Source organism: Gobius niger (genome assembly GCF_951799975.1).
Source record: "Gobius niger genome assembly, chromosome: 11".
In the NCBI taxonomy this organism is placed as follows: domain Eukaryota; kingdom Metazoa; phylum Chordata; class Actinopteri; order Gobiiformes; family Gobiidae; genus Gobius; species Gobius niger.
In genome coordinates this window covers 21,994,219-22,008,953 of record NC_136862.1, presented here as the reverse complement: position 1 = coordinate 22,008,953, position 14,735 = coordinate 21,994,219, and the positions used below count along the sequence as shown (strand labels likewise).

Here is a 14,735-nt window from a genome sequence, read left to right as displayed (position 1 = left end):
TTATATTTGAGCAGCATCTGCTTCGTGTTTGTATAAGCTCTGCGGCGGATCTGCAAGAAAATAGTCCCTCAAAATGCGATTATTCATGTGATGCAAGGTCAGCTATATTCCAAAAATGATTCTATCGACACAGACATTTATATCGTTAGTCTGGCGTTATAAATGATTTGCCTCACACTGTGGCACTGTGTAAGACTGTTTTTAATGCAGGCTAGCTGACATCGTAGAAATGTGCTAGCCTTGCACTAGCCTAGCGCCACGAAACTCTTCAAACATAAGAACTGCATGAATTACAAAAAAAATATCTCCAGGTACCAGCAACACTCTGGATAACTAGGAAATGAGGCCCTATGTCAAAAATCCTGAAATATCCCTTTAATAGACTTTTGACTAATTAATGCTGCTAAAGCCACAGGCCCAATACAGTATTGCACTTTATAACTCTCTCACTTTACACTGTATTTATTAATTCACTCCTATAAGGCTGCAGCAACTACTCAGGGGGTGGAAGGTTTGGACGATTATAAGGGCCCTGGGCTGACAAGGGCCCATGAAGATAATGACACTTTTCAGCAGATAATATAGACCAATATATGAAAAGACTTATATGCTGTCAGACTGTGGGCCCTAAATATAGCCAATTCTATTGTTATGATCTTCATTTTTAATGAATAAAAACATGTACTCATTATTCTGCCCCCCTTCATTCATAATGGTTAGCTCCTCCATACTGCTGCGTGCTGACTGGCAACATGTTGGGTAGAACTGGAGCTCCTTGCATAAGGCTTCGGCCTCTTGTCACTGCTCCTTCACAGCCACATCACGTCAGTATTGAGATGCTAAAGCGCGTTCTCCCCTTGCGCTTCTCATTCAGGCAGAGAGACGCACTCCGAGCTCATGTCAGCTGCCCACAGCCAAGCCACTCAAACCGGGAACACTGTCACCAAAACACCGATCACTGCAGCATCAGCTCGGTCACTCAGAGCTCACTGTGCACTTAACACTTAACAGACCAGCGTGAGTCTGCACCTCACAGTCTGAAATGAAGTTAAGAGCAGGGGCTTACTGTAAATTACTAGTAAATATAAGTACATTTAAATTAACCGTTTAAGGCAGGGGGGCCCAAACTTTTTGTCTCCGAGGGCCAAAATTAAAAAGTGCCTCTGAGTCACGGGCCAAACACGGCGATGTCAAGCACGAAAAACACATATAACTGCAAATTACAAAAGTTACTCTATTTTATTTTTTCGATAGCCTACATTTGCATTTGTTTCTATCCATGTAAATAACATGCTATATTAAAACAAATGGTAACGATGGCAAAAGCCTAGTTTTAGTAGAAAAAAAATCAACCATTGTAACAATTTAGTGCAAAAAATAAAACAACACCTGTATCTACAGCACCTACAGTAACTTTACCTCATTCGTTAACTCAAAGAAAATGCCACATTACATTATTTTGAAAGTGTAAGTTCAGCATCAATTCTTTTATAAGTCAGTTTTTAACATATGCTGATGTTGAGGTCAACAACCTTTGCAATAAAAAATGGAAAAACTGTGAAAGTTGATGCTACAACGCTCTGTAATTGATAAATACCAAGACACCACAACAGTGTTTCCTTAACTTTGCGAAAGGAGTGAAACAGCGCCCCCAATTTGACGCTGGTGGTCAAAAAGTGTACTGCATCCATATTTACCTTTGAGAATGAATGGAAGAGAGTTAGTATTAACCACACGCAGAGCAAAAGTAGGTCACTCTCTGGAGGGCCAACAGAATTGTTTCGGCGGGCCATATTTGGCCCGCGGGCCCCACTTTGGGCACCCCTGGTTTAAGGTGACCAATTACAGTACATTATGGGAACAACTTTGTTTCAAAAGAAGGCATCTTTTGGCCTGGTGTGAAAAAGTGTTCAAATTTACACATGTGGTCAGATCTGTTGGCAACATATTCCACTGTCTGATGGCCACACTGGAGAAAGCAGAGACGCCGAGTGCTGATGTCAGCATTGTAATGTCAAGGGGTGTAACCTGAGTATAATAAACCTTTGTACTAAAAGAAGATGAAAAGGGAAAACCTCATCTCATCAACTATTGTCCAACTCTTGTTTCAAATCATGAATTTTATTTGTATTAATTACTATGAATGATAATGGCCAAAGCAGCATCTTTATTGGATGATGCAGATTTGGTCATTTGAATATTTGGTTAATTAGTTCTCGACCACATCACCAGTCAGAGATGAGGGCTTCTCCTGTTCACTGCTGTTGTCTACTCCCCCAAACAGCAGACACAGACAAGTTTTACAATGGACCTATTTAACTCCGCTTTAGGCAGAAACATCACATTTGTACGCCCGTCTCATTTTATTATACGCGGTTTTATAGGCATTTCAAATGTCAAGTATTACTATGTATTTCTGTTCTTCATTTTTATCCTCTCTGTTTTAGGGAATGTGTTTGTGATGCTACTCCTACTATTGGACCATAACCTGCATACTCCCAAATACATTGCAGTTTTTAGCCTTGCTGTTTCTGACTTGCTCAACAGCTGCGCATTGGTCCCAAAACTCCTTGATATATTTCTGTTCAACCACAATCTTATTTCTTACAGCGACTGCCTGACATTTCTGTTTTTCTGTTACATGAGTCTCTCTATGGAAGCCCTGAACTTAGTGGCTCTTGCCTACGACCGACTCATAGCTATAGTTTCACCACTGCACTATCATATCAGAGTTACTAACAAGGTCATGTCGGGGCTAATTGCATTTTTCTGGACTTTTGTCTTACTAGTTTTACTTACAGCAACTGGCCTACTAACTCGACTTTCATTTTGTGATTCTGTGGTTATAAAAAGCTATTTCTGTGATCACGGCCAGCTGTACAAACTTGGCTGCAATGACACATCTCCAAATCGGATCATTGCCTTGTTTCTAATTATTGTTATCCTGTGGCTTCCTCTTGCATTCATTTTGGCAAGTTATATTCGTATAGGCATTGCGTTGCTCAAGATATCGACGATGAAAGAAAGAGTGAAAGCCTTTAAAACTTGCACTGCGCATCTTTCGTTAGTGGCGATATACTTTGTGCCGATTTTGACCACGTTCACAATGAGTTCAGCCATAGATCCCAACATTAGGATCATAAACCTGTCGCTAACCTCTGTGGTGCCTCCTCTGTTGAATCCCATCATTTATGTGCTGCAGACCCAAGAAATCAAGGACTCTGTGAGGAAACTTGTCAAAGTAAAAATACAAAACGTAATTACAGTGAAGATAGTGAAATGATTATTAGCATATTGTTTCTGTTTTTGTCCCACTTTGCGTTGCCTCATTTTTGTTCTTGATTTTTATTTGTTGAATTTTAAGTTGGATGACCTCATGTGTTGCTATAACAGGAACCCTCACGCTTTAATGTTTTATCTATTTTAAAAGTGTAACATAACACAGTAATCGCACTGCCTTGTAGGGAGACCATTATCTGTTCGGGACTACAGAAATTTTCGCATGGATGTCGGAACCAATCACAGAATGAGGAGGGACGGCAAGACGATGACGCGCTATTCGATATACGGAAGCTTGTAGTTTGTTTACGGATAAAACAAATAAAAGTTTATTTACGGATCTAACATGACAGCAGCATGACTATCATGCGTCTGCACGTAGCCATAGCCAATCGTATCATGGTATCAGATGACTGTAAACTTTTGAGCTAAACTTTGTAGAACATGGTCTAAAGCTTGATCAAAATATGGAGTCGCTGCTGTCATGTTGGATCTGTAAATACTTTTTTTTTTTTAAGTTTTATCTGTAAACAAACTACAAGCTTCAGTATGTCGAATAGTGCGTCATCATCTTGTCATCCATGCAAATATTTTGGCCATGGTCCTCCGGCTCGAAATGATTCGAGCGCACACAGCAGCAGCGCTCGTGTGCTCTAAAACGATAGCCTGGGTATTCCCAGGCTGAAATTCTCTTTAAAATTCAGAACCAAATGTGTCATGTATCTCATGTTGAAATATATTGCAGAAATTATTTATTTATTCCTGTAAGAAAGGCTAGATGCTGTAGGTCACACAATATTTGTCTTTCAGGCATAATTAAGGCCTGAAAGAGTTACAGTACTGCTCAAAAGTTTGGAGACACTTTTTATGTGTTGGCTTTTCTTTATTTACTTTGTGTGATTCTCATCAAATACATTAAACTAGAAATACACATATGGGATTATGTAGGAAACAAAAAAGGGTGAAATAACTAAAAACATTGTTATATTTTAAATTCTTCAAAATTGCCACCCTTTATTCGAGGCATTTTCTCAATGACCTTCATATAATGAGGTCGTCACCTGAAATAATTGAACAGTCTGCGAAGTGAAAACCATTTCTGGTGATGAAATTGTGAAGCTCATTGAGAAAAAGTCAAAAATGCTCTCCCCAACCTTCAGAAGTTTCCTGATGATTTCTGAATGATCACATGTAGACCAATGACTAAATAGAGTCTACCTGTGTGTAATCTAATGTCAGTTCAAATACAGCTGCTCTGTGATGGTCTCAGAGGTCTGTTAAGAGACTATTGGAGAGCAGAAAGCATCATGAAGTCCAAGAACACACCAGACCGGTCCAGGATCAAGTTTTTGAGAAGTATAAAGCTGGGTTAGGTTATCAAATCTGGCCTTTATGGCAGAGTGGCTTTTTCGAAAGAAAAAAATTGAACTGACAATAGATGACACACAGACATAATGACTAAACTCTATTTAGTCATTAGGTCAACATCATTCATCATCATTCATCATCATCGGGCAACTTCTCAAGGCAATTGGTTGCACTAAAAGGAAAGGGTAGATACTTTTGCAAACCCCACTTTGTTTTGTGTTTGTAAACGCATGCATTTCACTTCACGATTGTGTGTCACTTAGTGTGCGTCTTTCACGTAAAATTTCAACTCAGTATATTTATGTTTGTGGACCATAGCGTGGCAAAATGTTGAAAAGTTAAAGGGGGCGATGCTTTTTCAACCCACTTAGATTATATTCTGTTCAATCAAAACAAAGCCCAGGATCTGTGCCCAGTGACGTCAGAATAGTGCACAGATGTGGCTTCGGTCTCCTACAAAAGACATGGACTCAGATGCTTTTCAGCAAAGGGACCCAGCAGCTCACACCTGCTTTTAACTTACAATGGAGTTTTTTAACCCTACCATCAACAAGAACATCACTTTTGTGCGCCCTCCTTATTTCATTATAGCCGGTTTTTCGGGCATTGCCAATATTAGGCACTACTACGTCTTTCTCTTTGTTGTTTACATTGCGTCTGTCATTGGCAACTCTCTCGTGATGGCTGTCATACTGTTGGACCATAATTTAAGAACCCCAAAGTACATTGCTGTTTTCAACCTGGCGTTTGTCGACCTGTTCGGCAACACTGCTCTGGTGCCGAAACTTCTTGACGTTTTCCTATTCAACCGTCCGTATATTCACTACAACGACTGCATGGCCTATTTGTTCTTCTGCTACACTTTTCTGTCTATACAGTCGTTTAACTTGGCTGCGCTGGCCTATGACAGACTAATGGCGATACGCTACCCATTGCACTACCAGGTCAAAGTCACAAACAGATTCATGCTTTGTTTGATCGGAGTTTTTTGGGTCTTCGTCATCCTTGCTGTTCTTATTTCTGTTGGGCTCATTACAAGGCTTTCGTTTTGTCAATCTGTTGTAATAAACAGTTACTTTTGCGATCACGGTCAGATATATAGGCTCGCTTGCAATGACAACTTTCCTAGTTACGTTGTAAGCTGCCTATATCCTATACTAATATTTTGGCTGCCTCTTGCCTTCATTCTCTTCAGTTATTTATACATAACTGTCACTCTGGCTAAGGTTGCAACAGTGCGCGAAGGACTCAAGGCGTTTAAGACATGCATAGGCCACCTGTTATTAGTGTCTATTTACTTCATCCCATTACTGATAGTGTTTACTCTAATGGAAAAAATACACCCAAATGCAAGAATTATTAACCTGTCCATGACTTCGGTTTTCCCTTCGATGTTGAACCCCATCATTTATGTTCTGCAAACCCAGGAAATTAAAGACTCAGTGAAACGGTTGCTGCAAATCACCAGAAAGTCTAAAATAGCTGTTGGAAACAAAGCTGTGAAAATGTGAATGTGCATAATATGTGAGTCACAATGAGTATGTCATGTGCTAAGCTGTAGTTTATTTAATCACAAAGCAATCTGATCATATTAATAAAAAGAGTTCATATCTGAGGATGCCCACTTACATATATACCGTGAGGAATGGGGAGAGACATTCAGCAAATTGCGAGATCCTGCCATATGTGACACACATGTTTGACATGTTTGGCGTTATTAATATATGTGTAAATACTATTTTAGTTTTAGATTATGTACTGCTAGTTATCTATGAAATCAAGATTTGCCTTGGTCATTGTTCATAAACGTTGTGGGTGATAGCTTCTCGATTTCCCACTTTCAAATTAATTTTATGTACTGGTTATGTCATGTCTTTGTTTTGTCAATAAAAATTGAAGATAATAACAAGGTTTGTTGTACTTAGTCAAATAAAGAGACAGTGAAATAGTTCAGTGCGAGGTGTACTTAAAGGTATCTGTACATAGTCATTAGAGGTTCTTTTATTATTATTATTATAATCCCAAACTAAAAGAAGAAAAAAAGAATATGAATATAAAAAATATTTTTAAAAACATTTTATGGATCTTTTAGAGACGAGCTTCTAAACATGATGAATTGCTCTCTCCAGACGGGGGTCTTCCCTGCTGCGTTTAAAGGGGCGGTGGTGAGGCCCCTGTTGAAGAAGAGCAATTTCGACTGTAAAGATTTGAACAATTTCAGACCAGTATCCAACTTACCATTTTTAAGCAAAATCTTAGAAAAACTTGTCTTTATCCAACTTAATGATTTTATTACTGCACATAATGTCCTTCCGTCCGGCTTTAGGGTAAACCACAGCACCGAGACCTAAAGTCATTTAATCTAAATGACTTTAGATTAAATTATGACTCACAGAAGGTCACAGTGTTGGTTCTTCTGGATCTGAGCGCTGCCTTTGATACAGTCGACCACACCATTCTTTTAACTTGTTTAAAGCACATCGGCCTCTCTGGTGCTGTACACAAATGGTTTACTTCCTACCTCACAGACAGGATGTTGATGGTGAGTGTGGATACTTGCCCCTCTAAGGTCCATAAAATCACATGTGGTGTGCCCCAGGGCTCAATTTTAGGCCCAGTGCTTTTTAATCTGTATATGCTCCCTCTTGGTGATGTCATCAGGAGACACAGGGTCAACTTTCACAGTTATGCTGATGATACACAGTTATACATCTCCATGTCTCCTGATGACACCAGGCCAATAGATGCACTTTTTAACTGCATTTTAGATCAAATCCTGGATGGCAGAAAACTTTCTCCAGCTTAACCAGGACAAAACTGAAATGTTAATCATCGGCCCTGAGGCCCAGAGAGAGAGACTTTTACCCAAACTACAGTCACTGTCTATGAATCCTTCCTCACAGGTGAAGAACCTGGGTGTGATCTTTGACTCTGAGCTGGCGTTTATTCCACACATTAAGAATATCACAAAGATAGGTTTTTATCATCTAAAGAACATAGCCAGAGTCCGCCCCATTCTCTCTCGGGCCAACACGGAGACGCTCATGCATGCTTTTATCACCAGTCGTATCGACTACTGTAATGCCCTGCTCTCTGGTCTTCCCAAAAAGAGTATCTCAGGTTTACAACTTTTACAAAATTCAGCAGCTCGTGTCCTGACGAAGACCAGGAGGCGGGACCACATTACACTGGTTTTAGAATCGCTGCATTGGCTCCCTGTGTGTTTCAGGATCGATGTTAAAGTTCTTCTAATGGTTTTTAAATGTCTTAATGGTCTTGGTCCTTCTTATCTTTCAGAACTGCTTTTACCCTATGACCCTTCACGGCCCCTTCGCTCCTCCGGCAGGGGTCTCCTAGTTATTCCTAAAGTCAACAAAAAGACTCATGGTGATGCGTCTTTCCAATATTACGGCCCTCGCCTCTGGAACAAACTGAGGAGGAGCTCAGGGCTCATGTTTTTAAGAGCAGGCTCAAGATCCACCTTTTTAGCTTAGCCTTTAACTGACTAATCTATTTATTTAATCCTAATATATAAAATGTACATATATCAGAGGTTGTCCCAGGCGCATTGTTTTAAATGTTGTAATCTGTAAAGCACTTTGTGATACCTTTCGGTATGAAAAGCGCTTTTTAAATAAAGTTTGATTGATTGATTAATTGATTGATTGATTGATTGATTGATTGATTGATTGATTGATTGATTGATTGATTGATTGATTGATTGATTGATTGATTGATTGATAGATAGATATGAGACCAGTCAAATACTTTGAAACAAGTGAGTAACCACAGTCACATAGACAAGTCAAAACTACTAGTGGGTCCTAGCCTGAAAAACCTGAGAACTCCTCTTCGGATTGATCTCTGTCCCAGCACAACCATACAAACTTTATTTATAAAGCATTACTGTAAAGACACAAAACTAACAACATAAATTTTAGCTAATAGAGAAGTCTTTATTATAGTACATTCTACACATAAATTAAAAAAATGGCCTATTGTACATGTTTTAGTGGTAGGGGAAACTGGAGTATCCGGAGGGAACAGGGAGAACATGCAAACTCCACACAGAATGGCCCTCTCTGCCCGGGGATTGAATCCAGGACCTTCTAGCTGTGAAGTACAAGCGCTAACCACTGCACCACCGTGCTGACTAATACTTACTACAACAGCTCCCTATATGGCTTCATAATACTGTTCCAGATAACATTTTTGCCAAATCAATTGTAATAGGGTATAAAGTTCAATGGAAATTCATAAGACAATGTCTTGTTTTTTTTTTAACTTTGGAAAAAAGTTAATACAGTGGTTTGACACTCTTTATAAACATCCTGTTAGTCGAGTGATTAATAACGGTCATGTATCAGACACTTTTTTATTAAAACAAGGAGTACGCCAAGGGTGTCCTTTGTTACCACCATATCTCTTAATCTTATGTATAGAAATCCTAGCTGTTAAAATTAGGAACAATCCAGATATACCAGGCCTATTTCCAAACGGCCAAGAGATTAAGCTGAAAATGTATGCTGATGATGCAACTTTTTTTAAATAAAACCAACACAATCCGCTTTGGAAGGACTAATAAAGGAACTAAATAGCTTTTCAAAAATATCGGGATTGAAACATATAGTTACTACTGCAAACAGAATGCAACAACAACTACTATTATTATTATTACTATTAGCATCTTCCCATAGGAGTAGATTCTTATTACCTGGAGTAATATTGTTTTTTTGGTGTGGTGTGATGTAATGTAGCGAACTCCCTTTGAGGGCCTATGTAAATGTAGATAAAAGAGGAGGGTGAGATCTGAGCCGGAGCCAGGGGCAGATTCAGGACACTGCACTGGTACAAGGCTGCACACACATGGAGTTTTTTAACTCTGCACTGGGAAAAAACATCACCTTTGTGCGCCCTCCTTATTTTATTATCACTGGTTTGATCGGTATTCCTCATGTGAACTATTACTATGCTTTTCTTTTTACTATTTACGTTCTGGCTGTGGTGTGCAACATTCTCGTGATGTTGGTAGTAATCTTGGATCATCGTCTAAGAACTCCTAAATATGTTGCAGTGTTTAGTTTAGCATTGACTGATCTATTGCTGAGTTGTGCTTTGGTTCCAAAAGTCATTGACACTTTCCTATTTAGTCATTACCGTATCTCATACAGGGACTGTCTGGCCTTCATGTATTTCTGCTTTTTCTTCTTCTCAATGCAGTCTTACAACTTACTGGCTTTGTGCATTGATCGACTGGTGGCTATTGCAGATCCACTTAAGTATCACTCCAGAGTTACCTTCAAATTCATGTTTTCTCTGTTGGGCGTTTTCTGGCTCTTCGTCTGTACCATTGTCCTGACCTCCACTGGTCTGCTCACAAGACTCTCCATTTGTGATTCTGTCGCTATAAAGAGTTTTTTCTGTGACCATGGCCCAATCTATCGACTCGGCTGCAATGATGTGACACCCAGCCGCTCAATGGCAGGTGTGTCCATCAGTTTAGTTCTTTGGATTCCCTTAGTGCTGATTTTAGTCAGTTATTGTTGCATTGCTCATGCTCTGTCAAAGGTAGCAGTGGCCCATGAGCGAATTAAAGCTATGAAGACATGCTCAAGTCACCTCACATTAGTGGCCATTTACTACTTGCCAATTATCTTTGTTTATCGCTTTGGTTGGTCAATTCATCCAAACGCTCGAATCATAAACGTCTCGCTGACTTACATGTTGCCTTCAATGTTGAACCCAATCATTCATGTATTTCAGACCAATGAAATAAGACAGTCATTTAAAATTCTTTTCAAAATGAAATCGTTACTAGCCACATCAAAAGTAACAGCATGTGTTTAGTATTGGCCTAAAACTATGATCATTTATGAAGTGCTGTTTTTTGCTCACAAAAGTGAGGAAAAAAAATATTACTTTTTTATTTTTTAAAGGAATATAACAAAAAAAGTAATATATTTTTGCATCTTGTAACTTTAATATGTTACCCCCAACACTGATTAGCATGACCAAAGCAGCATCTTTATTGGATGATGCAGATTTGGTCATTTGAATATTTGGGTAAATTAGTTCTATACCAATTTCTTCATAAAATATAGTCTCTGTTGACCCTTTTTAGTGATGTGATCTGTATTTTTGTCAGACTTTAATTTGTCATCTGAGATCACACCCAGATACTGTGTATGATGGTTGGGCTGTGTGTGGACTCCCGCTCATATTAGCATTTAGGCACGAACTTGTTGAAAGTATCCTCACGGCCATTGAGGAAATCGACTATCTCTGTCCAACTATATGGCATAGTCAATATGAACAGTGAAAAGTGGCGTAAAGGACTCTTTCCTTTTTCACAGTGTCCAATGGTGGTTTACTGAAGCATTTTGGACCACGAATGTTGTTGAAATAGTCATTTTAAAATGTACATGTTACTGTTTAATTTAGCCATATTACTATAGGTGGACCTGATGAAGTTAATAGGTTATGTGTGTTGATATGAGATGCCATTCTTGCACTGACTGCACTCTAATTTTATCTACAGGTACAAATAAAGAACCTTGACATAGCCTAAAGTAAATTGTCTTGCAAACATAAAACAGTATATCTGAGAAGACTGACAGTGAATATGGCAAAACACACCTCGTGGTCTAAAGCGTTGCCCGCTGCTTATAAATGTAAGAAGCTCTGAGTGAGAGCTGAGGCACAGGTTCAGGACGCTGAGCTGCTGGACACACATGGAGTTTTCTTAACCCTGCGCTTAGAGAAAACATCACCTTTATGCGCCCTCTTTTTTTTTAAATCTCAGGTTTGATCGGTATTCCTCATGTGAACTATTACTATGCTTTTCTTTTCACTATTTACGTTCTAGCTGTAGTGTGCAACATTCTCGTGATGTTCGTAATAATCTTGGATCATCGTCTAAGAGCTCCCAAATATGTTGCAGTGTTTAGTTTAGTGTTGGGGGATCTATGTGGTACTTGTGCTTTGGTGCCAAAAGTCATTGACACTTTCTTTTTTAACCACACTTCAATTTCCTACAACAATTGTTTAACGTACATGTATTTCTACTTTGTCTTCTTCTCGATGCAGTCCTTTAACGTGGCTCTGGGCATTGACTGACTTTTGGCTATTGCGGATCCACTTAAAGGGGGGGTATTATGCAAAATCGACTTTTTCAAGCTTTACATCATGTTATGATGTCATTCCCTCATTAAAAACATGCCTGAAGTGTTGCCTTAGCACATTCACGTATTTTCAAGTAATCTGTAAAAACTCTGATGGCAGCCATTTTAGGGATAAAACGCCTGATTCCTTCAGGGAACGCCTCCAACCTTTCGTCACCAGCCGAGTAACCAACCACTGCTCCTCAGCAGAACCACGTCCCCGCAGTCTAGCCCTAAGATGTAAACAGAGTCATCATGGAGGATTAGCTTCATGTGTTGTGAACCGGAGCCACAGCAGACTTTTACAAAGACACACATCAGTGTTTCTGTTACCTGAACACCCAGGACTAAAACCGGTGACAAGAACACTTATTTCAGCGGCTGGTTCTGAGCTGGGAATGTCTTAGGGCCTTGATGATGCACAGAGCACAAATAAAGTCAATAAAACCACCACACTCATAAAGAACCGTTTAACAACGATCACACACGGAGCCTGGCTTGTTGATTTGCAAGTTTATTGCTCACATTTCATCTACAATGGGTCATAGCCGAGTGGTTTTCTCCCGGAGCTAACAAGCTAGCCGCGACAAGCTAACGGGAAAATTCACTGAATACAAGCAGCATATTATGCACTAAAAACGCCACTAAAACAGGCAACTGCTTGAAGCAGCCTTTATGATGATCACACACGGAGCCTGGCTTGTTGATTTCGTAGTTTATTGCTCACATTTCATCTACAGTGAGTCGTAGCCGAGTGGTTTCTCCCGGAGCTAAGGCACTATTAGCCGCGACAAGCTAGCAACTTTCACCTTCACAACATTCATTGAAAACAGGCAGCATATTATGCACAAATAACGTCAATAAAGCAGGCAACTACTCGAAGCAGCCTTTACGATGATCACACAATGAGCCTGGCTTTACACATTTGTGGTTTATTTTTCTTTTCATCAACAATGCTGAGCTGTAGTCGATTATAACAAGTTAACGGGTAACCTCGAAAAACCATTATCCACCTACACAGATAATGTCCGTCTTTTGAATCGTATGGGCTCCTGCAGATCCTGGTGTCGTCCATGGGGGTATAGTTAGAGATCCATAGGGCATGGCAGTAGCAAAGAGAAGCCTCCAAACAGCAGTTATTTTTCAGGCAAGAGCCCCGTCCAAGCGTCCGGTGTGGAAGGTTCGTCTCCAAATAATATCCGGTGTGGCCATTGTTCACAAAGTGATAAACAGTGGCTCCTTTCCAACAATAAAAATTAAAATACACCGATCGTAGTTTCAATACTGTTGAGACAACGAGCGGAGTGTTGTGATGCCACAGACAGCGTGTGGAGGGGGCGTGTCGGGAAAGGGTCAGAGGTTTTTAAAGAGACAGGGGCCTATTTCAAGTCATTCGCTACCGCCATTTTGAGAGAGCAATTTTATACAAGGCAGTTATTTTAATTTACTGCATTGACAGACCAACAGAAGGTTTCGTCATCATTGTAGTGTGCTAGACTGGTGCTATGTGGCTGAAAAAAGCATAATACCCCCTCTTTAAGTTGTTAGATATACGTCTATTTTGCATAAACCCTGACTGGCACTCATCAATAATCTTCGGTAAAATCATCTTGATTCTAGAGGCAAAGATTGAAGCAAGAATTGTGTAGTCATTATTAGAGATGGGGCGCCAGTTGTCAAGTTTTTTTGCTTTTGGTATGAGGGTTATCAGACCTTGACTCAGTGTAGCAGGAAGTGAACCTCTTTCTATCGACTCCTCAAACACCTTCATCAAAAAGTTAAATTGGTTGAAAATGTCTTATAAAATTCAGATGTTAAACCATCGTTTCCTGGAGATTTATTTGCTTTCAGTGATATAATTGCATCCTCTACTTCTTTCACATCCATGAGACTATCACAGCGTTTTTTGTCCACTTCTGGAAGCTGTTCTGGAGTTGGCAGTGTGGAGAAAAAGGCATTAGCTGACTGTTGGCAAAAAGTAGAGGCATAAAGGTTACTGTAAAATTGGGCACAGTAGTTAGAGATAGCCTTTTGATCGGCAGTAACAGCACCATCTATTGACAGCTTTTTAATGGCATTTTTATTGGCTTGTCGCTCTAGTCTAAAAAAGTAGGCAGAGTTCTGCTCACCCTCTTCAATCCACTGTCTGCGTGATCTCACATACGCCCCTTTGGCTTTTTGTTTGAATATCTCGTCCAACCTATGCTGCAGCTCATTGAGTTCAATTTTTTCGGGCTCCGTAATATCATTAATCGATTTCGACAGGAGAGAGGTAATTTTAAGAATATCATTTTCAGTTTCCCTTTTTCTCCTTGCTATATCACTGCTAAATTTGAGGAGATATTTGGCGGCCTCAAATTTAAAGAGCTCCCAATTAAGACTGTAGTTTTCTTGTTCTCGTGCTTTCCCCCAAAATTCTTCTATCAAACTAGAAATTCTAGTAACCACCTCCTCACACTCTAAGATTCAATTGTTTAGTTTCCAGTATGAGGTTTTGGGATGATTCTCTGAGGGACAGATGCTGAGACTTATTGTCTTGTGGTCAGTCAGTGGGGCAGGTATTATCTCTGATCGATACTAACCAATAATCGATCCGGGATTGCCTCGAAAGATTTTTATTTGCCCATGTATATGACTTCAGTAACGGATGGCTCTCTCTCCAGGAATCAGTCAATCCAAATTTTTGGGCCAAGGCCTTCACAAAAGCACCCAAAGAGTCCGATCTTTTGGGGGGCCATCTATCCAGATTATTATTTAAGACAACATTGAAGTCGCCTCCCACTATGATAAAGGACATGGGATATTTTTTGACCCATATGGACAGTCGGTTTTCTAGGTTGTTGAATAATTGTCTGTTGTCATTCTGGTCATTGCACCCATAGACATTTGTCATAATGTAATGGTCATTATCTTTTTCCAAGATTAAGA

General features: G+C 39.7%; 3 protein-coding genes across 3 annotated transcripts; all 3 read left to right on the top strand.

Annotated features, from left to right (window-relative positions):
• Positions 1 to 2,305: 2,305 nt before the first annotated feature.
• On the top strand, positions 2,306 to 3,283 carry LOC306970687 (olfactory receptor 1E16-like; the record flags this gene model as incomplete). Its single annotated transcript, XM_079566715.1, has 1 exon — positions 2,306 to 3,283. The coding sequence occupies one exon, from the start codon at positions 2,306 to 2,308 to the stop codon at positions 3,281 to 3,283; it is 978 nt and encodes a 325-aa protein (XP_079422841.1).
• Positions 3,284 to 5,171: 1,888 nt separating this feature from the next.
• On the top strand, positions 5,172 to 6,158 carry LOC306970686 (olfactory receptor 6C2-like; the record flags this gene model as incomplete). The annotated part of the gene is made up of 1 exon (XM_079566714.1): positions 5,172 to 6,158. The coding sequence occupies one exon, from the start codon at positions 5,172 to 5,174 to the stop codon at positions 6,156 to 6,158; it is 987 nt and encodes a 328-aa protein (XP_079422840.1).
• A 3,355-nt stretch (positions 6,159 to 9,513) lies between these two features.
• Positions 9,514 to 11,763, top strand: LOC306970685 (olfactory receptor 1-like; the record flags this gene model as incomplete). Its single annotated transcript, XM_079566713.1, has 2 exons — positions 9,514 to 10,476; positions 11,734 to 11,763. The coding sequence occupies 2 exons, from the start codon at positions 9,514 to 9,516 to the stop codon at positions 11,761 to 11,763; spliced, it is 993 nt and encodes a 330-aa protein (XP_079422839.1).
• Positions 11,764 to 14,735: the final 2,972 nt, after the last annotated feature.